Source organism: Terrapene carolina, unplaced genomic scaffold, assembly GCF_002925995.2.
Source record: "Terrapene carolina triunguis isolate 2854851 unplaced genomic scaffold, T_m_triunguis-2.0 Scaffold231, whole genome shotgun sequence".
Taxonomy (NCBI): Eukaryota; Metazoa; Chordata; order Testudines; family Emydidae; genus Terrapene; species Terrapene triunguis.
This window is the reverse complement of record NW_020664582.1, coordinates 7,970,159-7,993,625: the sequence shown is the minus strand read 5'-3', so window position 1 is coordinate 7,993,625 and position 23,467 is coordinate 7,970,159. Positions and strand designations below refer to the sequence as shown.

At 47.9% G+C, this 23,467-nt stretch overlaps 1 protein-coding gene across 1 annotated transcript; it reads left to right on the top strand.

Annotated features, from left to right (window-relative positions):
• The first annotated feature begins 289 nt into the window (after nucleotides 1-289).
• Nucleotides 290-21,220, top strand: ASL (argininosuccinate lyase). The gene is made up of 17 exons (XM_026656441.2): nucleotides 290-378; nucleotides 675-739; nucleotides 3,824-4,018; nucleotides 5,841-5,924; nucleotides 6,568-6,624; nucleotides 8,497-8,594; nucleotides 9,507-9,584; nucleotides 10,399-10,476; nucleotides 11,224-11,276; nucleotides 13,080-13,142; nucleotides 14,073-14,187; nucleotides 16,538-16,622; nucleotides 17,728-17,787; nucleotides 18,801-18,884; nucleotides 19,286-19,366; nucleotides 19,905-20,011; nucleotides 20,973-21,220. Exons 2-17 carry the CDS (start codon nucleotides 728-730, stop codon nucleotides 21,121-21,123), a joined length of 1,401 nt encoding a protein of 466 aa, XP_026512226.1. The 5' UTR covers nucleotides 290-378; nucleotides 675-727; the 3' UTR covers nucleotides 21,124-21,220.
• Nucleotides 21,221-23,467: the final 2,247 nt, after the last annotated feature.

The following is a 23,467-nucleotide window of genomic DNA, read 5'->3' as shown; positions in this document are numbered from 1 at the left end:
TTACAATTAACCCCCTGGCAGGGTGTTTGCCCCAACATACACAATGCGGGAGTCTCTCCTCTGTACCCCATAGCGCCCCCCCCAAGTAGTCTCCCTACAAATGAGATAGACTTGGGGGTCAGCTGTGAGAACCGATCTCACCCCCCCACTGCAGATCTCTGTCACTTATTAGCAATGCAGATGTTGGCGCATTAACCAGAGGCAGCATGGAGGCGGACGGAGAAGAGAACAGCCAGGAGGGGGGGGGCGGGGATTGGAGGTGGGAGGGAACCTCCGGCCCCTCCCCGGGGTGGGCGTGGAGTGCCCGGGGGTGGCATGAAAAAGCCGCCGGGCTGGGGCCAGCGAGGCGAGCGGCGTCGGTGCTTTGCAGCAAAGCAGGTGAGCAGGGCTGGGCGCCCCAGGGGCGCGCCGCGTTTCGGGTTACACCAGATCCGTCCCTGTTCGTTATTCCGTGCAGTGCCATTGCCTTGTGTAACCCGGCCTGAGCCAGCCCCGGGGCTGCTGCGGGCGGGCACTGACGATGCAGTTTTCCTGATGTGCTTTCCTTGACCCTGGTTTAGAGTAAACAGATGGCCTCAAAGCTGGGGGTACTTTCCAGGCAGGAGCGGCTACCCCAAAGCTGCCCGCTGCCCTGCCCGGCTGAGGGGAAGAATCAGTGTCTTCTTGTCTTGCAGGTTGCACAAGTTGCTGAGGTTTCTGTAGGCGAGAGGGGGAAAAGACATCCGACATGGCATCTGAGGTGAGTGTGAGCTTGGATGCATCATCAGTGTTCCTATCGTGGGAGCTGCTCCAAATGCAAAGTCCATTCGTTTGGAGGGAGGTTGAGCCAAAAATATGGCAGACCTCCATTTATTTGAGGGGTTCTTGCCAGGACCAAAAGACTAATTCTTTCAGGTGGCTGTCGCTCTCCTGTTTATCACTCTTTGGACACCCACTCGTAGAGTTGCTTGCCCAAGACGCTTCTCTATCCAAATGCTGCGTTCTCCGCACTTGCCCCAGTTAGCAAAATCTGACCGGTTCCCATAGCGGTTCGTGCTTTCCATTTTCAAAAATTGCTATCACAGTCTTCTTGGCCTTATTTGCTATTGTGCACCATTGTTATCACTATTCTGATAAGCGTCTCTCATCTGTCAAAATTTGCTAGCCTTGGTCTTTCCATTGTTGGTCCAACTGGTAGCGAATTTTGACTAGGGGAGAAGCCCGTACAAAATATATTATGAAATTCTGTGACCTCTAAAAGATGAGAAAAACTGTTTGCATGTTCACAGCTAGACTTTTTTTTTTAATCACTTGCAGTAAAGGTTCAGTTACCTCAATTGTCTGTTTATGCCTGAATTAATATGGGGAGAACCTGAAACAAAACACATAGATATGTCTTTTCCCATTCCCCAGTCCAAATGCTTCTATGGTCTCGTGTTGATCTCCAGATTTCATCCCCCTTCACTTGTCCTTAGTACAGAATTGATGAGGAAAAAATCATATCTACTCTAAAGTTCTGCGGAGATCAGGCCGTGTAATTGTATAGGTTTGACAGGCAAAATGCCATTCACTTGAAACAGTAGAGGAAATCAATATGATGGCAAAATCTAGGTGGTAGCGAAGCTGAGACTGTACAGAATTTGACTAACAAAATTTAGAATTAAAAATGGCTGTATTGACAAAGCTGCCCTGAAAATAAATTTTTAAAAATCTCCAACTATAGGCCCTAATTCTACAGTCCTGGGGGCAAAACTCCCCAGGACTACACTAAGTGTATTGCCCCCATAGGGACTGTAAGATAGACCCCAGGAACAATCTTTGTTCATCAGGGATTGGTAGATATGTGGAGACAGTCCTTGTGGAAAGACTTGCTTAACAATGACCCCGCTAGCTGATGAAATAGTGGCACTGATTAACTTGAAACTGGTTCCTATCCAGTCCTCTGCCAGAGAAGGTGGCTGTGATTCCTGGCCTGCAGAGGGAGTAGAAGGGGTGTGAGAAATATATTAGATGGGCACAAGTATCCATTTAAACTCTGCTACAGGCACTTCCTGTAAATGCTTCCCAATTGCTCCTCTGTCTGCTAATATCTGCTTTGGAAACTTTCTTTTTGAATCTGTTAGGCCAAATCATGGAGTTTTTACACAGCAGACATCCCATTTGACGTCAGTGGGAGTTTTGCCTATGTAAGGACTTCAGGGATGTGTCCATCTGTGTAAACAAGTGACATGGGACCAAGGGACACATGTTTCTGTTTGCTAATGAAGCAATGCCGTTGTACAAATGCATGGTGAAATAGGTCACACGCAGGTTTACGCATTTGAGTGGCTTAAAGTGTGTTCGCTTCAGAAGGGTGCCAACAAAGAATATCGTAATGCCACACTCCAATGTCAAATTAATCAATGCAGTAGATTTACACCAGGGTAAACTTTGACCCATTTGACTTACTTTGTAAATCCAGAGTAACTGCGTTTAACAGACCAAAACCTGTCTTTAAAACTTAAAACACAGCAGGATTGATTCTCCTGCCACTTACACTGTTTTTATCCTGGTGTAACTCCACTGCAGTAAATGAAGTTATTCCTGATTCACGCCAGTATAAGTGAGGAGAGACTCTGGCATAATGTGAACTTAAAATACTTCATAATTTCAGAAGTGTTTTTAATAGAGGTAGCTTGTATCTGCCCACAGCTCCCTCTCACTTAAAACCCCTCCCCTGCTTTTTATTCTTTATAACAAGTGTATCCTTCTTTGTTCAAAACAGTGGAAAAGTGCTAGTCTTTGCTATGTCCTTTGCTGACCAATTATTTTGCTCTAAAAGGATGTCAGTGGCTTTCAACTGCTTTAAAAGAGAGGTCAATGCTGGTTGTGTGTCACATGCCTTTATACTTGCTTTGAAAAATGAGGACATAAAGATGCCATACTTGTGTTGGGGGCAAAGTACAATTGGTTAGCCCATGATCCAGCAGTAACGGTTCAGTAGCTAGACACTAATGACAAAGACAAACTGCCCATCTCTGGAACGGCATGCAAGAGTCCTGGCATTCTGAATATTACGTCAGCCTTTTTCTGATCTGTGCTCTTATGATGACTCAAAGGCTGTATTGCTTATTATCCGAGCATTGGCCACATTCTGCTCTTAGATGAATACTGGCAGTTCCCATTCACTGCAGTTCAGAAGTGATGTATAATTATTTGCACTGTGGTAGTGCCTAGGACCCCACTGTGCTACGTGTCAACACAGAACAAAAAGATAACCCCTTTCCCAAGAAGTTTACAATCTAAATACAAGACACGAGACAACAGGTGGCTACAGACAGATAGATGGGGGAACACAAGGAAACAATGGGCAGGATGGTAGGCAGTGACCTTAGCACACCAGCTGCCGAACTGTAGTCAAGTTTTTGGTAGGTGATTACAAACTGATAAGCGTGCATAAGGGAGACGGACTCATGATAAGGGTCTGGGAGAGAGAGATGTAACGGGAGAAGCTGCGGACAGGAGGGTTTCAATGTACACGTTTAAAGCAGGGCCTCCTTGCTCCCTTTTGTCCTGGCCCCTCTCTGCACAGGTTACAGCAGCGTAAACTCACTTACAGCACCTTTGACATTACTGCCAAAGTTGGCCTGTTGATTCAATGGAAGTTAGTGTCATAGGCCAAATTAATTGACCGAGTTGTACTCCCCTACACAAGGTCTCAGTTTGTTCCTTCTAATCTGGTAGATTCAGGGATGCAGTCCCACAGAATTAATACTCATCCCAAAGAGTGTTTCTTTGAAGGTTCTTTCAGATTTACCAGCATGTCCTTTTAAGCAACTTTTTTTAAAAACTTCCTTTTCCACAGGGGGATAAACTTTGGGGAGGAAGATTCGTAGGAAGCACTGATCCCATCATGGAGACTCTCAACTCTTGCATGACTTATGACCAGCGGTTGTCGGAAGTTGACATCCGAGGGAGCATGGCTTATGCCAAGGCTTTGGAGAAGTCTGGGATTCTAACCAAGGGTGATTTGGAGAAGATTCTGAGTGGATTAGAAAAGGTATGTATTTGCTTGAGCACAGAGTGTGGTAAAAGGTTGTCAGTCATCGCCACAGGTACCCACCATGACTTGAAGCTTTAACCACTGCTCCTTGGCTGTTGATCTTCCTCTTTTCAGGTAGTCTGCATTGTAATCTTCCTTAGTCCTGATTCAAGAAAACATTTAAGCCCATGTTTAAGTCCCATTATTTAAAAGTAGGCACATTACGTGCTTCCCTGAATAGGGATGGTGTCTTGAATCATGTCTTTGATTATAAAGTTGGGGGTCCAGCATCTGTCCTGACCCTTGGCTTATCTCTGCTTCCCGTTCAGTTGTACGCAGCCTAACCCATGTTGTGCTTAGGCTGCTCCATGCCCCCAAACAGTTGCCTGGAGGAGATCTCCCATGTTAGTGTCTCCGTTCCTGCAGGCAGAAACACATAATCAAGCACAACAAATCTGTAAGCCCACTCCAAGCCCCTGCCATTTCCGACTCTGAAAGATTTGTCATTTCTGTGACTGTCGATAGCTATAGCATCACAATATCTGAAGGTATTACAAAGGTGAATGATTTCCCAAAGAGGCAACTCATGGTCATGAGTCTATCCTTTATTTGCTCTTCACTTCAAAAAGAGGAGGGGTTTTTGTTTTACTGACTTCTGTAGCATGCCTGCACCACTTTGTTTTTGGAGACATGGCAGTGTATGTCTTGGGACTACTTGGATATATTTAGAACAATTGATCCCTGGAATCCTGAAGAGTAACACGTTCTAATGGCATGAACCCAGGTCAGGGAGCCAGGAACTCTAGTTCTAATGTTGTCTGACATTGGCTTGCTCTTGTGGCCTTCGGAAAACTCACTTAATCTCTTAACCCTCATTTCCCCCCCCATCTGTGAATGACTAGCGCTATATGTGTGTTAAAGATAGTCCCATTTTTAAGATCAACAGCCTCAATAGCATCTGTTTAAGATGTGCTTAGATCTAGAAGAAACAGAACCCTGTGTTTAATATAATGTTGGCTGGTAGCCCGTGACCCCAGGTAATGTGGCAGGAATGTGGGTTCTGAAAGTCTTCTACAAATGTTATTAAAGGCCATTATAGAAGCTGGGACACCCTGCTGAAGTGCATTCAGTGCAAACCCCCTTTGCAGAACAAGCAGTACTCAGGAATTGTTTCAGTAGAAATTGGGAGTGTTCTCTTTGAGCTGACGCACAGGATGCTCTTGTGTCTGGCTGTCTGAATTAATTCACCATATTGTATAGGGGTGAAGAGAAAAGTCAGCCGATAAGCCAGGGGAATGCATCTCTGTTAATCCATTGTTGCTGCTTACACGCTGTAAACAATGGGGAATCCATACAGTGTTTACGTATGAAAATGTTGGTGGGTTTTATTGCTGGTTGACTTTTCAACTCACTTTGTCAAGTACATTTTTAACCTCACGTGTCTTAAAGGTTAGTAGCTAGAGATGGAAAAACAGATTCATGGAGTGCATCCCCCAGAAAGTGCAATATCACCTATTCCTGCACCCTGAAGGAGGGCGTGGCACTGATCTGGTGCAATTTTAATGAGACTTAAGATGTATTTCTAAACTGACAGCAAGAGTCTCTTAATAATGCTTTGCACTTTTTAGTTCCTGATTTTGATCTCTTGTGCACCATTGTGCAAGTTCAGTGATTTCAGTCAAGTTATTTAATCACACCAGTTTGAGATCAGGATGAGGCCCCAATTACTAGATCTGAGGATCGCAAAACACTTTACAAACCTGACTGAATCAAGCCTCCAACACCCTTGTGCAGAAAAGAAGCGTCATTAACCACTGACTGGTGTCTTTTGCTGATGTAGATTTCTGAAGAATGGTCCAGGGGAGCCTTTGTGGTGATCAAAAGCGATGAGGATATCCACACTGCCAACGAACGCAGACTAAAGGTCCAGTTCCTCTAATTTCCTCATAACTTCCAGGTCATGCCTCTGATCAGTCTGGCAGTAGTAAAATAAGTCTTCTCCCCTTAAATACTTTGATCTAAGTGTTTCCTTTTTAGGCTACATCCCTATTGAGAGAATTCAAAATATGTTGCAATGACAAAACTCTTATTTATACGTTTGGTGGCGTATATATTTTTTTCCATCTTATTTTGTATTCAGAGTGAGAGAAGGCCCTCCCAAAATATTATTAGGAGAAGACTTGGCCAAACCTGGCCCAAAGCAGCCTTGGGCCCTGATCCTACTTATGAATGTTAACCACATGCTTAACATATTATTAGTTACTACTGAATATGTATAGTCTAGTGGCACCTAAAGGCCCCAGTGAGGATTATTTGTATTGCAATAGCATGTAGGGCCCCTGATCGGGGCCCCATTGTGGACCATGCACTGTACTAGCACATAACAAAACTGTCCCTGCCCTGAATTGCATGGCTCCAGTGTATCTGCTTGCATAAAGTTAAGCATTTGCGTCAGCGTTTGTGAACCCAGGCCTTGGCTTTTAAGCGCAGGTGGGGTCGGCTTTCTCTGCAGTCCTTATCGTTCCAATACTGCTAACACTGATGGGAAATTCTTCTGTTGCCCTCAGGAGCTGATTGGGGATGTAGCTGGGAAGTTGCACACCGGACGAAGCCGGAATGATCAAGTATGGCAAGAATTGCCTTGTGTCATTCAGTACTTGCTGTCTCTTTTTTTATTTCCTTTTACCTCCTTTCCCTTTTCTTAATTGACATCCACAACATGATCCCTTGGGACTTAGTCACTGCAGGTGTGCAGCTCATCTAGTGGCCCATGAGTGCTGGGTGGACAGAATGAGCGCAGTCACTAAGCAATGGTATTGGGTATGAACACAAATTGAACTCCATTTCTTTTGGCAAAGACGATGCAGCCAGACTCTTGCACAGCGTTCCTGTGGAACTCAATAGGAGCTCTGTGCAAACGAGAGAACCCGAGGTGCTTCAAGACTCTTTCAGACAAGTTGCAGCCGTTCCATGGCAGGCTTCGGGGTTTCCACCTGGACTGAACATCATTCCTGCGTGAACTTAATGGTCCAAAGCAAGGACAGAACTCGGGACTCAGTCCCAACCACTTGAGCTGAAGGTGAACCCGAGATTGATCAGACTATGACTAGTACTGCAGCTATCTTCTGCAGCCACTAAAGGGTGGCTTGAGCACCCTTTAGCAGGTTAGAAGTGCTACTAAACAGAGGGAGTGGCGCACATATGCACTGCTTTGGAAAGCGTCTAGCTCTCTGTTGAAGCCTCTGGGATCTAGTAGCCCTGAGGGAAACTTGCATTTTCCCAGAGAGGGGGTTATGTTTGTGCAGAGAGAGGCAAAAATGCCCCACAGTGTGTAACCGCACTGTGTGTTCTGTTTCCATTTCTGAGGGACTTCAGAATCCCAAGTCTAGCCCATAGTCACGGGAATCCTTCTTTATAGCTCACACATGTGTACTCCAGCAATTCTATGTGAAGAGCTTTGCAGTTACCAAAGCTGTTGCTATGGTTAGGCGAACACCTGCAGTTAATTTTTACACTTCTGCTTTGACCTCTAGCAGTTTTTCTAACTTTTTTTGGTCACTGTTAATTTTATAGTCCCAGTATATTCCATTTTATCATCATTACTCAGCAATACTGACTCCTCGTCCTTTTCAATTCAGCGCTTCAGATGTTAGTCCAGGCTGCTGACGGTTGCAGTAATTTCATTTGGCAAGCCATATTCTTGACCTTTGGGATGAATATTGTGTTTAGATCTGATTTACTAAAATGTGGAGTCCATAACTTTTTTCCCAGACTCATTCTCCATCCCTCACCTTCTAGTTCTTTTTGTTTCCCTAGATAATTTTGTTTTTCACTTCTCTTTCTATGGGCCTGATCCAGCACCCATTGAAATTAATGCAGTCTTTCCAATGGCTTCACTTCAGCACTGGATCTGGTCCTGTGTGTCTGAGCACGGAGTACAGGTTTCCCAGAAAAAAGCTTAGGGTTATCTGTGAGCTTTTGGCCTCTGACAGGTAGATGGACCAGACCTCTAAGCTTTAGGCTGCTTGATGTTATATTTTGAGTCCCTTCATGCTTGTATTGGCTTATGTGATTATTTTCCCCTCTGTGTTTGTCTTCTGCGGTGACTGGGACCTGATCCTAACATCAGTGGGAGTTACAGGTTCATAGCACCTTTCGGGAGCAGACCTTCTATTAAGGGAACCACTGTTGGGGCCTGAGCCAAAGCCCATTGAGGTTAATGGAAAAACTCCCATTGGCTTTGGATCAAGCCCCTGGAGAGCAAATTCAAAGATAGTGAAACTCCCATTTAATAATGAATTAGATTGAAAGCCCTGAAGTGTTTGAATGGCATCCGTAAGGCATTGGGAAGTTATTTTTCCTATTGAAAGGGGGGGCTAGGGGGGTTGACTTTGTTATCTGGTTCCCCAAGCTGGCAAAAGTCAAATACCTGGTGAGTATTGTTTGGTCACAATGTACATCATGCTCCATCTTGACTGACTGGGGATCTCTTGCAGGTTGTGACTGACATGAGACTCTATATGCGAAATTCCTGCTCTGTCCTATCTGCTCACCTGTTGCAGTTTATCAAGACTCTGGTGGAACGGGCTGCTGCGTAAGTCCTTATTTTTCCAAGCCCACGCTGTGAAACGAAACGCTGTGGCCTCTCTTGGGGAAGCTGCTTGTGTGCTGTGATGTTAAAAATTCTGGGCCAGATCCTTAGCTAGCGTAAATCAGCAACACTCCATTGAAGTCAGCGGAGTTCTTTCCATTCAACTCGTTCAGTGTCCACGTGCAGTCAGGCAAAGTGCGTGCAGCTGATGGTCCGGGTAATAGGGTTGGCCCTTTCTTTTCTCTCGGGGAATGGCTGACCTGCTGCATGGAGACGTCCTCTTATCCCAGATGTCTCCTGGCAACAAATCACGTTGAAGAGACTAAAACTTAATTTTAATAAAGCAAAATCAAATAGAGGCAGCTGGGACTGCTCAACCTTTCCAGATTGTAACGATTAAAAACTGTAATGACTTTAGCTGCTGACTAAACTACAGTGAGCCAAACAATTTATCATAGACTGATGAGCCTTCGTTACAGGATATTTTAATGTCCCAGTTCTCTTCCTAGCTAACAAATAGGAGGATAAATAACTACTAGACAACAAAGGGGTGGTACTACCCGAAACCAATAATGTTACAAAAGCATCTTGAAAGCCTAGTGGACTATGCACTGGCCTGGGAAGTCCTGAGTTCTAATCCTGGCTCTGACACTTGGTTCATGGATTTAAGGCCAGAAGGGACCATTGTGATTATCCAGTCTGAACACCTACGTCAAACAACCCCACCCAGTTATTTCTGCATCAAGCCCTGTTTGAGCTACTGCATCTATTATTAAATTATTATTGTGTTCAGTACTTCCCGGCTTATTGTGAGCCTCCAGCACATAATTTGCAGGTTGTTGGATTGGCTAGATTCTTTTGAACGGTAGATCAGCTGTCTCCCTTTTCTCCCTCCTCTCTTACTACTTATTGCAGAGAAACTGATGTGATCTTTCCTGGCTACACTCATCTGCAAAGAGCTCAGCCAATCCGGTGGAGCCACTTTTTACTCAGGTAACTTCGTAGGATCTGCTGTGACCGTTTGTCCTTGGGGACCAGCTCATTGATGGCTATATGTGCAGCCATGTCCCATTGGAACATCAGCACGTGGTGACGCTGCAGTGGCCCCCAAAGCTAACCTAGGAAGCTGCGGTTTTGCAAGATGTCTGAGTTGGGATGGGTAGCACACCAAACTTCACGCTACCAGGAGCCCTATGCTGAGTTAACCTTCTTTTAATGCTCTTCCTCGGTTGTGGGTGGGTTCAGAGAAGAAACACAGGGGCTGAATGAATAAAATCCAAAGCTCTCCCTGCACAAACAGCAGGCAGCCAAGCTCAGGAACTAAACTTAAAGTAGCTCATAGGCTCTGCCACAAAAGACCATGGGACCAACCCCAACAGCTCCATTTTAATCTGCACTTAGTTTACCAGGGTTCTGAGCCCATGGTCTACTTGGAGTAGATTTTTGCAGAGAGCAGATGATTGAGGGGGCCATGAAGAAGAGGGCACCTGTCTCCCACTTAGAGGTGGTCCCTGTAGGCCAGCGTTACAGCTCACTGGAGGGGGTAGCATGGGGAAGCTTGCACTGCTGCTGGCCTTTCCATCTCTTCGCTGACAAAGCCCCCCTCACCATGGTATCTGGGCATCATGCTTTCCATGCCCATGGTATCATGGGCTCTGTGATCCGCTGATAAACAGGATTCTGGTCTCCAGGGTTGACAACCTGGCACTCCTTACAACAGCTACATTCCACTTTAGAGAGGAAAATGTGAAACAGGCTTCTTTCCTACCGGTCATCTTTTTTTTCCTTTTGTTTTTTTTCCCCACAGTCATGCAGTTGCATTCACCCGCGATTCTGAGCGTCTGGGAGAAGTGAAGAGAAGAATCAATGTTTTGCCGTTGGGAAGGTAAAGCGTTGAGGTGTTTTGCTTGTTTTTTGGGGGGGGGTAACACTTGTGTATCTTACAGAGAAAACACAGATGTGAGGGTTGGGGTCCTTCCACTCAGTGAGCCCAATGTGAGCTGTATGTGCTGATGGAGGAGGTTGTTGAGCTCTCAGTTGTAAATAGCTCAGAGGGCAAAGCTTATAACCTTCTTGTGCAAGTAATATACCCCCCACACACACACTTTTGATACATTCCTTCTGACTACCCTAATCATTGCTCTGCATCATCTACGGCATTGGAGGGATCCATCTGTGTGATCTCCATTGATTGATTGTTAGCCTACCTGAGCGAATGTGGACTGAGAGCACTCAGACTGCTAGTGCTTCTCAGGTGTAATGTTGTGCCTTCAGCCCAGGGCCCCTTGGAAGGCAGATATTTCAGACATGGCTGTCTGGATTTGCAGAAGAGATCTCCAGTATCTACAGGCTCTTCTGTTGGGTACAGGATCCTGCCCTAAACACTTCAAAATAGAAACCACGCCTTATTCACGTTGGTTGACTTTGGCCAGGAGCTAACCAAATATACTACAGCTGCCCACATACAGTGTGCGATGGGGCAGTGCAGTAGAAAAAGCAGCCAGGTATCCCCAGTCTTAAGACGGGCATCTCTCGCCGCTGTCTGTAACTGGGTTTGTGTTGTGGACACTGCTGCAGGTTTGAGTGTCCGAAGTGCAGCATGTCATGCATGAGGTTTCTTTCTGCCTTGCAGCGGTGCTGTAGCTGGCAACCCGCTGGGTATCGATCGAGAGTTTCTGCGTAAAGGTAAATTGTCTTTCCATTCACAGAACCGAGTTAGTGAGGGACACAAGTCTGGGGATGGTAACGGGTGGACTCCTGCATCATAGACTAGATCACTTAAGCAAAATGCTGACTCTTGTAGGTACTACACCCTTTTCATGAGGTGGTAGGGGATTAAAGCTCCCATCAGCCAAATGCATTTAATGTACATTATGAGGAAAGCAGGACAGGCTTTAGGAGTTTAGATGCCCCTCACTATACTTATTTCTGGTGTGTGGGTAGAAACTGCTTCCAGTTCCTTTCCCCTCCACTTATCCTTCCTCTCGGTTCTGCTCTATAGAGCAGGGGTGGGCAAACTTTTTGGCCCAAGGACCACATCTGGGTATAGAAGTTGTTTGGCAGGCCCTGAATGCCCACGAAACTGGGGGTTGGAGTGTGGGAGGGGGCGAAGGCTCCGGCTGTGAGTGCAGGCTCTGAGGTGGGGCCAGAAATGAGTAGTTCAGCGTGTGGGAGAGGGCTCTGGGCTGGGACAGGGGGTTGGGGTGCAGTTAGGAATGAGGGGTTTGGGGTACAGGAGGGTGCTCTGGGCTGGGACCGAGGGGTTCGGAGGAGGATCAGGGCTGGGACAGGGGAGGGATATGGGGGGGTGGCTCGGGGGTGCAGGCTCCAGGCGGCACTTACCTCAAGCGGCTCCCGGAAGCAGCAGCATGTCCCCCCTTCGGCTCCTACGCGGAGGCACGACCAGGCAGTTCCCGGGCAATGGGAGCTGCGGGGACCTCGCTTGGGGCGGGGGCAGCGTGCGGAGCCCCCTGGCTACCCCTACACATGCCGCTGCTTCCGGGAGCCATGTGAAGTGGCCCCCAACTCTGCTCCCCAGATGGAGCGCCGGAGCAGGGCAAGCCCCAGACCCCACTCCCCAGCAGGAGCTCGAGGGCCGGATTAAAACAGCTGGTGGGCTGGATCCGGCCCAAAGGCCGTAGCTTGCCCACCCCTGCTATAGAGGGTCTTCACCCCACTTCTCCTTGCTATGCTTTCCCCTTTCCCCCCAGTAGCAGGGAACAGACAGCTAGTTCCCTGCCCCCAACCCTTTCTCTACCACTCTTAAGAGAAGCCCTGGTAGTGGGGCATTTTGATACAGCAGTCACTAGCAGGGAACACTCATCTTTGCATCTGCCTAAGATGAAGCACAGGCAGCAAGATGCTGATCCATGCACTCTGACAGCAGTAGACCCCAGAGGCCTTGTTAAATTCAGAACCCTTCCTCAAAGACGAGGCAGTACGTCCCTGAGTTTTGTGGGTCCCTGAAGCGGACTCTGGTTGGAAACAGAGCACTCTGGTCACAGATAGCTCCAATCACCATTAAACCAGGTGTTCCAACTCCACTGTCTAGATATGGTGGAATACCTTGCCATACTGCTTGGAAAATAACAGGCACTAGAAGGCTTGGTCCAAAGCCCATTGAAATCAATGGGAAGACTCCCATCAATGGCAACATACTTTGCTTAGGGGTCATAGTCCTTCTCTTGTGATAAAAATACTCTCTGAAGTGAGATGAGATTACAAATATTTGATGCTCTGGTGCCTGCAAGAGGAACACAGTAGCAGAGCTTATCAGCTACTGTTCCCTTGAAAGTCTATGGCTAATAATTAAGGCCCTGATTCTTCACCACTCTTAAGCGTGTGCTTAACGTTAAGCAGTTGAGTAGCAATGGCACTACTCCTGCTTAAAGTTTAAGTACATGCTTGGGTAGGCTGGTGAAGCAGGGCTTCAGAGTTCAAATACTAGCCAATGGTTTGACCCTGTGTATATGTTTTTTAAAATTGCAGAACTTGACTTTGCTTCCATCAGCCTGAACAGCATGGATGCAACTAGTGAGCGAGACTTCGTGGGTAGGTGCAACTTTATCACTTTTTTTTTTTTTTTTTTTTCCCCCTCTCCCTGAATGCTCACCGGGAACCTGCTTCTCTGAGATTCTTCCCAGTAAACTTTTCAAGGGGGAGAAAAGCTCAGATGTGGTGTTTTCACACACACACCCTGCACTTCCTGGTGGGAAGATTGAGCTCTTAACCTGGCAATAAATACTACATATGGATATCTGGTGTTATATTTGTGACCCAAAGCCGCTGAAGTTGGGACCCTGGGGTCTGGATCAGGGCCGCCCAGAGGATTCAGGACCCACTGCTACTTTGGCGGTGGGTCCCGGGGCGGAAGGACTCCCCGCCGCCAAATTGCTGCCGAAGACCCGGAGCGGAAGAAGCTCCAGGGGCCCAGGCCCCGTGAGTTTTCTGGGGCCCCCGGAGCGAGAGAAGGACCCCGCTCCAGGGTCCCTGAAACTCGTGGGGGCCCCTGCGGGGCCTGGGACAAATTGCCCTACTTCCCCCCCCCCCCCCCCCCCGGTGGCCCTGGTCTGGATCCTCAGCTAGCGTAAATCTGCAAAGCTCCTTTGACTCCAGTGCTATGCCGATTTACCTATGCTGAGGATATTGCCCCTCCAGAGGAGTTGAGTCCCTCATGTGCTAAGGAGATAGTTTCAAATTAATGGTGACTCTATCAGAGCTTTGTGCAACAACCCAAGTGACGGGCCTTCCACAAATCTAATAGATCTCAGGCAAAGGCTTCGAAGGTGCCTAAGTGACTTAGGAGCCTGAGTCCCATTGACTTCAATGAGTCTTTGGCTCCTAAGTCACACTTGAATTTTACCTCAAATGCGTATGGCTGTTCACTGCCTGAAGTTTCCTGCGGCTAAATTACAACTGTGACTAGCAATGGCAGCCAAAATAAAACTTTCATATGCTTTTGACTGTCACCCTTCTCTACAGTGGAGTTTCTCTTCTTTGGCTCCTTGTTAATGATTCACCTAAGCAAGATGGCTGAAGATCTCATCATCTATAGTACAAAGGAATTTGGCTTTGTGACTCTGTCTGATGCCTACAGGTAACTCTCTAGGACTTATCTCAGTCCTACCCCCCCCACACACACCCCAACCCATTTCCCACATTCCAAATAAAAGGAGCTCATATGAATTGTATTCAAACCTTTTATATAATAGGGGATCGTGGAGGGAAAAGACCCAAAAACCTCAATGGAGCGAGTTGCTATAAATCGGCATCGCTCGCACCCTGCACTGGGATCAGGAGGGAGATGTGTCTAGCACTCCTCAGAGTGGGTTGCTATGATAGAGGGGGGCTTTCATGACTGGCTGGGGAGAATAAAGATGGCCCTGGGGCATAACTCCCCCAAAAGGTAGTCTGCTTGGTGGGCTGGCAGTAACATACTTGTACTTCAGATGTCATCTCCCCAACCCAACGGAGCACGCTTCCAGCACCCATTTTTCCGCACCCTCTTTTCAACCCACTAGTATCGCTAGCTCCCCAAAGATGCATGTGTCCTGCCCCCATCACCACAGCATAGGCCTGGGTGGTTTGGGGAGGCAGGGATGGGCACTATATATTTGCCATATCCTAATGACAGGCTTGGCATTGAGCTGGGACTGGCTTCTCGATCAGGTGTGAAGAGAAAATTAAAATGTACTCAGATGTGGAGCCTCCTGCTTGCAAAGTCCTGTCAGATGCCCAGTAACAGCATGTGTTTGAGCCGTCTCCTATCATTCACTTCTGCACCTGGACACATATTCCCTGTTAACCTGATTTTTCTTTTAGACGCAGGGAGACCAGGTTACTTGTGTGAGACTTTCCATTTTGGAACGAATTGCTGCTAGGAGCAGGGCCGGCGCAACCCATTAGGCGACCTAGCCTCACTCGGCCTCTTTGTCTCAGTTTGCCTGCCTGTAAGATGGGCATGGTTCTGCTTCACAGAAATATCATGCAAATTAATACTAGAGTGTCGGACGTTATAAAGCTCCTAAGTGTTCATATTACTAAAAAAATATTTTGACTCTGATCCCAGTAAAGGCCAGATCTTGTAGCCCTACTCTGCTGAATCTTGTCGTACTCACTGGGCATTTTGCCTGAGTAAACATTTGTGGAATCAGGCTGTAAATGAGAAGCCAGGAAAAAAAAAAAAATCCTCCTATGCTGGGAGTTCCCGTAAAAAGGGCCTTTCCTTAAACAGCCTTGTTTTGCAATCCTTCCAGATTTCCTGTTACTAGTCTCATTTCTCACTCTGACGGAGTTACCAAGCCACATTTTATTAATATATCCTGATACGAGAACGACCACACCCTTAGGGGCCTGGGCTCCCTTCAATATACGTACATAGCTGTTGAATAAGACAGCTAAGATCTTTCTATCTAGACGGAGCTAAACCCAGAGCAGCTTTGATACTGGCTCAGGAGCAGGGATGCATGGTAGCTGTAGACAAGATTCACATTAAATTTATCTACACGCATCCCTGCTCTCTTCCCATGAGACAACCTGGCACGTCTAGGCTGAGTTAGGGGAGAAGCAGCACATATGGGGGATCTGAGAGACCCAGGGAAGTGTGATAGTTTGCATCTTATTTAAAGTCTTCATTAGACAGACACAGAATCACTCTACTCCAGCTGCACAAGCAGCATTTTAACATGCAGGGGCTCTGAGTCTGCTCCCAGCTGTGCTGGCTTAAATCCGGACTAGTTCCATTAAAATGGAGCTACAACAGTGTCAAAGGGACAGGCTCCACTCCTGCCTTGTTGTGTAAACGAACCAAGCGGAGTAGGCTGCAGAGCAATAGCACGCTACTCTGGTGCACAAAGGATCCAATTCATCCTTGGTGTAACCCCACTGAAGTCAATGGAGTTTGCAGGGATTCATGTGGCCCCATGTGTCTAAGGCCAGGTAAAGGCACTGGCAGTTCCTTCAACTGTGGCTCTGTGTGCTGGATTCCACCAGTGACCCCACCGTGGGATCCTACAATGAATTGCCCGTGTCTCCTTTAACATCCCAATGCAGCGTTTCCCAAAGTGTGGGACTGGGGGCTGCAAAGGACTAGCAAGTGGGGCAAGGACCTGTTCCCGCTGCTAACATGCCACAGCTGACAGGGGGGCAGTGGGTTTAATATTCCTGATGTTGTCTGGAAAATTCCAGACATCAGCTTGCCACAGTTTGGGAACCCCTGCCCCTACTGGGTGTGTCGAGGAAATTAGCCCCGATGTTCATGATGAACGCTGGAGAACACCGGGTATTTCCTGCCACGTGCAGTTAGACTGTGCATGGTGGTGGCAGGTGTAGCTTCCCTGGGGTCTGCGGCAGTACAGTGTACAGAGCCCCCGTGAACTCTTTCCCATCTCGCTCTCTCTACAGAAAGGGACCTCACCAGTCTAATGTGCTCCGTGTTTTGTTTTCAGCACAGGGAGTAGCTTGATGCCTCAGAAGAAGAATCCAGACAGTCTGGAGCTGATCCGCAGCAAGGCTGGACGTGTGTTTGGAAGGGTGAGTCTGCAAGGGGAGGAGATGTCAGAGTGCTGGGGTGCTCGTTACTATCGTCTTTATCCCCAGTTAGCGTAGTTGGGAGAGAGATTTAAATCCCACCCATCATACTCTGGTTCTCTTCCTGAATCTGGGGGAGCCACTGGGCAAGTCCGTTAGAGGCTACAGCTGAAAAGGTTGGCTTGACTGGTGTGTGGAACATGAGACGCCTTGGGCCTGATGGCTCAGAGGTGCTGACCATCCACAATTGCAGCTCAAGTCAGTAGGAACAGAGGGTGAAAACTGAGATCAAAGATGTGCCAGAGTTTGGGGCACCCAAAGTCAGAGGCCACTTTAACAATTATGCCCTAACTTCCCTTATGTATCAGTTTCCTCAACTGTCACCTGGAGATAATGGTGCGTCCCCACCATCTGCCAACCCTCCGAACATGCTATTAGACAAAGTAGAATATAATCCCTAGGAAAGGTTGTACCACAAGGCTACAGACATCAGGCAAAGCACACCTCCTGGGCTGTATCCCAGGTACACACCACAACCTGGCACTGATTGCAGTTAGATCAAACAGGACAACATGGATGATCAGCAACAAAATCCTTACAAAACACACAGCACTACTTGAAGCAATTGCACAAGGTGACCACCAAGCATTACAAGTAACACCACCAAGAGGCCAAGTCTTGCCAGTGAGGGAAGGTCCATCCACTGTGAATAACAGGCATAAGAAGGCGCACGTCTGCTATACATTTAATAACCATCTACAGAATCCTACTAACTGTAGTGGAACTCTGAGAATGGTCCATCTCTTGTTGTTGTGTTGTTTTTTTGCCGGTCTGCCAGTAGGTGTTTGCTTTGGTTAAGGTTTAAAAAAAAAAAAAAAAAATCTGGCAAATAAAGGGCTGATCCTATTCCCAGTGAAGTCCAGGAGAGTCTTCCCACTGACTTCAATGGGCCCTGCGGGGATTAAGCTTTAAATGAGCAATGTCTGGTGTACAGAAATCTGGCCAGAGGATGCAGCCTTGTCTTTGGAGCTCTGCTGAGTGAAACTGTTTAAAATTCCTTGCTATTCTTGTTTTAATCCAAGTACCATAAACTTCCCCTTCTTTGCAGTGTTCTGGAATGATGATGATTCTCAAAGGACTCCCAAGCACCTACAATAAGGATTTGCAGGTAAACCCCAATTCTCATTGCACTTCTTTGCATAGACACAACAGAACACTCTCTCCAAAATCCATTAATACCTACACACTGCACATGACCTGCTTGGTACATGGTTGTTACATATTCAGAGATGAGGGGGTTTAAAGACTGCAGTTTGTATTTGAGTCGCTCCAAATCCTAATGATGGATTATGGAACAAAGGACAACTGAGAATTTTAAGGCTACAGAGCTAGATCCTCAGCTGGTGTCAATCCAGTATATTGATTTGAATGCAGCTATGCCAGTTTACACCAGTTGTGGATCTGGCTCAGGGTCTGGATGGCTTGGAGGTCTGATGATAGGACACAGCAGTTTTATTACCAGATTTACTGACTCAAATCTGGCCCAGAGTGACTGCGATCAAGGGTCTCTGTCCTCTGACAACTGTTAGCTGAGCTACATTAAGGGCGTTGGTGAGGTTGCCATCCAGTTGCTACCTGGAAAGTTTCTGCATCACAAACAGCACCAAGGGTAAGTGTCTCCAGCCAAGAGCTGAGTGGGTGTGGGGAATGAGCTACTTCTGTGCCCCTCTCAATAGCCACTCTAGAGCATGTGGCAGAGAGCAGCGTGGAGAAAGCTTGCGCTGCTGCGCTGTATTTGATACAGGCCTTCGCTCTCTTGGGCTGGCAGTCTGGCACCTTTCACTAGCACATAGGTTCACTTAAGATTGTTTGTTTTTAAATGAAACAATCTACAGTGTAGTCAGATCGCCCCCTGCTGAATTCCCATTGGCTGGGCTGAACTGCTATTAGAATGTCCTCCTCAGCTGGGCACTAGACTGCACTGGGAAAGAAGGCTGTCCTCATGCCCAAAGCTCCATGGGCTGGCAGTCTTCCAAGTGTGGTTATTCCCACTCGTGCACGGAGACCAAATGTGTCTGGTCAGCACGGACACGGTGTCCACTCACCAGGCTGCTGCTGCTCTCTGCTTTGTCCACTGCACTAGGCTGACTGTTGTTGTTGTTGTTTGTTGTTAACAAATAGGAAGACAAGGAGGCTGTGTTCGATGTTATCGATACTTTGAGTTCTGTGCTACAGGTGGCAACTGGAGTCATTTCCACTCTCCAGGTAAGACTAACTCTTTACTACTCTGTTTTGGGTCTGCTTCTGATCAAGAGTCTTGCTGATAAAAAGTGAGATCAGTTGAAACTGATCTCACTGACATTCCCGTATGCAGACCCCTCGAACAGGGGGGTTGTATAGAGGGGAGGGTCTCTAATTCAGCAGGAGGGAGGGAGTGGTCTCATAGCTGAAGCCTTTGTGCCTCCCAGCAGTTTAAAATTCTGTATCTGGATCATCTACTGTAGTCAAACGAAAGGCAGAGAGTAAATGTCTTACTCTGGTGGGTTGTTTTTGCAATGAGGCCTTTCAAAACCCAGGCCTCTCCTGGATGAAATCTCCTGTGTGAGGACTCTTCAGTGACCTGTTAGTAGCTGTTGATTTTCTGCTTATGGTCCTCACTTCCGCAGATCCATAAGGAGAACATGGAGAAAGCCTTGAGCCCTGACATGCTGGCTACAGACTTGGCCCTCTACTTGGTTCGTAAAGGAGTAAGTATTGAGGAAATCCTAATGGAAAGCGTGATGGAGGGTTTTGAAGCTGCAAAGACTCATTGGGGTGTGTCTTGGCTTGACCGTGCAAAGACAATTGGGCTCGGTTCTCCTCTTGACAACATCCCTTGACATCAATGCACAGTAGGAACAATGTTAAGCTATTCCATTTTGTGCCAACAGCTGGATACTTCAGAGAAAGGGGTCACTCTCTCCTTTCCCTGCGAGGCACCTAGTTATGTCCTGTTGGATCCCCAGCTGATGCTGTTTGTGCCCTGAGCCAGCAGGACTGAAAGCCCCTTTGAATGATCCCCAGCAGTGTAACTGTTGCATTGTGGCCTGGCAGACATTTTTGCAGATAGTGTTACCCTGCGTAACATGCACACCCTGTATCCCAGAAACCCCAGCCTCTGACAGCACTGGGAATGTTGCGTCACCTTGTAAAACAAGGTCCACATTCACTTAAGTGTTCACACACTCTTTGGTCCTGGACCTTAGTTGCTTGCTCACTTTTTGTTGTATGTACTTCTAACTGCAGATGCCATTCAGACAAGCCCATGCTGCGTCTGGGAAGGCTGTCCACCTAGCCGAGACAAAGGGCATCGACCTTAATCAGCTCACTGTGGAGGACATGAAGAGCATTAGGTTTGTATTCCTTAACTTAGCTTTCAAAGGCCATTTGCTAGGGTTCTCAACACTTGTCCCCTTGTTGTACAACTCCCACAACATCATCTCACCTGGGCATGCCTGTTCCTCAAGCCCGTCTGGGCTGAATTACCATGATGCTACTGAAGTCTACATCTGGACAGTGGGTCCTAAAACGATGCCTGTGTGAAGGGGGGGCACCCTCTTTACCCATGGGGATCTGCCTTTCAGCTGGAGCCAGGCATGGACAGGGAGATGTGTGCTGGGGTGGGGAACAGATCCTGCAGCAATTCTCGCCAAAGCACTAACTTTCAGTTTTTCCATGGCGTAACTAGAAAGTGATTTTATTTGTCAAACTTTTCGTTGCTGTTAATGCCAGCACCAGAAAAGCCTGGCCTGCAGTCAGCTTCTGTAACTGACGGTGTGTGACTAGGCAGCTGATTCCCTGAAGCAGGGTGGATTGATGGGAGTCTCTCCACTGACTGTAGTAGGATTTGGATCAGGCCCTAGGACCTAGATCCTTCAACGGGAGTTAGGCACCTAAATATCTTTGAGGCGCTGGGCTTAAATGTCTTGCAGATTTAGACATGCTCCCAGTGCTAACGCATGTGACCAGCTCTGAAAACTGAAGGCCTGGTTCTCCACGGCCTTGCCCCTGCCTTGTCACTGGCATCTCCACAGAGCAGGTGTAGAACACTGCCCTTCTGATCGGGTAGCATTTTACACCCAGCTTGCGCTCACTGTGCACAGACGTAACTGACTACACTAGGTGCATGGCAGGGCAGGAGGAGGCCTTGGGAATTGTGCACTGGACTTCAGTGGGAGTGGGATTGGGCTTCATAACCTATGCAGTTACTGGAGTGTGGCATAGCCGGCTTGCAAAGCTAAATCCATTCAGCCTGTGGGACAGACTCCATGGTGGAGCGCTCCACTGACGCACCTTTTCGCTTTGCCTCCCCAGCCCCCTGTTTGGAACGGACGTGTCTCAAGTGTGGGACTATGCCAACAGCGTGGAGCAGTACACCACGCCGGGGGGCACGTCCAAGAGCAGCGTGACGGCGCAGATCGAGCAGCTGAGGGAGCTTCTGAGGAGACAGAAGGATCTGTCTTGAGCACAGGGAAACTGTCCCGTTCACGCGAGTTTCTGCTTATCGCATGACTCCTGAGTTAATAAACCCAGGGGTGTATTGTCTTTCACTGAAAACTCTGCATACCTGTCATGTCTTTCTTCCACAGGAAAACCCCAGTGGGGCTTCTTCAGCTATCACGAGCGCTGGCTGGGCCAGAGCTCCTAAGGAACAGAAAGCCCACCCTGACCTGAGCAAGCCCTAGGTAGGGGAGTTGCCGCTTGGTCCCCAGGGGCTCTAGAAGGATTTTAGCACAAAATCATCTGTGTTTAATATCAGTAGAAAAAGACCTTGAGAATGCAGGGGTCATGGGTACAGCACAAAGAGGATCAAGGAACACCACAGGGGCTATCCAGCATATTAAGGGGAAGCATAGGCACCGACTCCGTGGGTGCTCTGGGGCTGGAGCACCCACAGGGAAAAATTGGTGGGTGCTCTGCCAAATTCACGCGGGGAGAGAGGAGGAGGAGGAATGCGGCGTGCTTGGGGAAGAGGCGGGGCCGGGGCGGGGATTTGGGGAAGGGTCCAACAGGGGCAGGGAGGGGGCGGAGTCGGGGCAGGTGTGTGTGTGTGTGTGTGCCCACCAGCCCCAACAAAAGTTGGCGCCTGTGTGGGACGTCAAGTCCCATTACCAGGAGTTGTGCTGGTTTTCCTCTGCACACGCTTCTATCTCCTCCAGGGCATCACACCCCTGGCTTTGTATCCCAATCAGGTGGTGAGGAGAAGGTTTTCCATTTCCCAAACATCTGTGTTGCCTCTTCCTGACCAGGGGTTGTGCAGCCTAAAGATATTCTTCAATGGAACAGGCATTGTCAATTGAAAATGGCTTTGTCTTACTCGGATCAGGGTCTGGCCCTGGGACACTATTAAGCTACTAAAGATGCATTTTCAGATGTTCTTTACAACACACACACAGAGGTCTCTGTGGGGCAGTGAAGGTCCCGTTGTTCCTTGGGGTGGATCCCTACTCTATTGGAAACAGAGTGCTTACAAGTATTCATTAATGGATTCCACTAATCATTTACCAGCCTCCTTTGTCTGGAAGACAGGAACTTTCCAAACAAAGGGGAATAGGGGATGCTAAAGGCCCTGAAGTGTTCCACTTCACAAGGGGATCTGACCAGAATACAGCCTAGGCTGGCATAGCTGCAACCATCGATGTTGGGGTAGAAATAAGCCACTTTCACTCTCTGTAAGGCATCTATGTAAGGTAACGCCCTTTCCGAATGGGAGGGGAGGCTCAGCCATGAAAAATAATCCCCCATTTCCCAAGAATCAAGGCTTTCCTTTCTCTGGTACTAGGGTGGACCTATTGCCCTAAAATGAAAAGAAAATGCTCACTCATTTTCAGGTGCAACTCACAGTCACACGAGCCAGATGTTGTTAGCACCAGTCACATGCTCAGTTGCTCATTTTCCGTGTTTTAGGACTCCGCTCACTCTGGTCTGGCTAGCTAGCTGGCAGAGGGGAAGCAATGCCTCTGCACGAGTGGAGCCTTCGATGAAAAGGGCATGAAATAAGACAGGTGACACTGACGCACAAAACCAGCGGCTCAAAAAGGAGTGCCAGCTCCTGGCCTTAAGTGGGTGTGTTATGGGTTGCAGCGCCAGCCCCTCCCGCCTCAACAAAATTAAAACCAGTCTGGGTTGCTAAGAGATGCACTTTAAGCATGGTCTTATCAAAGCTGCAGTGCCACTTTAATCACAGCCTGGCCTCCAGTTTGCAGCTATTTTCTTTCTTTTCCCAAACCTCCTGTAGCTGAGACACTTCCCTCTAATCCCTCATGGTCAGCAGCTTTTAGCCACCTACTGATGTGCTGGCCCTTAATGCCGATCGACAACTGTTAACAGCCAGAGGGTACGTGTTGCGTGACACGGTACTGCCGGCCCCAGGAACAGAGCTGCACAGAGAATCATACCCAGGTGTTCTGCATGACCAAGCATTCCATGAACACAAGCTGTCTAACGTACCTCCCACCCCTTCTCCATCACCCACACGCGGGGCCAATCCCTTCACTTAGACCATACTGGAATAACCAGAGCTGTTGTCTCGCTAAGTGAGTCACTGGGATACAAGATTCCAGTGACTAACTGCCAGCTGCTCTGTCATTGTGGCCATATGACTTGCAAGCCAGGAGACTGAAGTGAACCAGAAAAAAAATCTTCCTCTACCTATAAAAAAAATCCATCTCCTCTCACCCTGGCCTTTCTGTGCGTCTTCCTCTGCTGCCATTTCTCACTGTAACGGCGTTTAATCCTGTCGAGGTTTGGGTGGGGGGTGCAGTTTGAATGAAAGCTGCTACCCAATTACAGCCCTGAACCTGCAGCTG

Coding starts and splice junctions, on each gene's coding strand:
- ASL (XM_026656441.2), top strand. Junction 17,788..18,800: donor CCTACAATAAGGATTTGCAG/GTAAACCCCAAT, acceptor GTTAACAAATAG/GAAGACAAGGAGGCTGTGTT. Junction 18,885..19,285: donor GAGTCATTTCCACTCTCCAG/GTAAGACTAACT, acceptor TCACTTCCGCAG/ATCCATAAGGAGAACATGGA.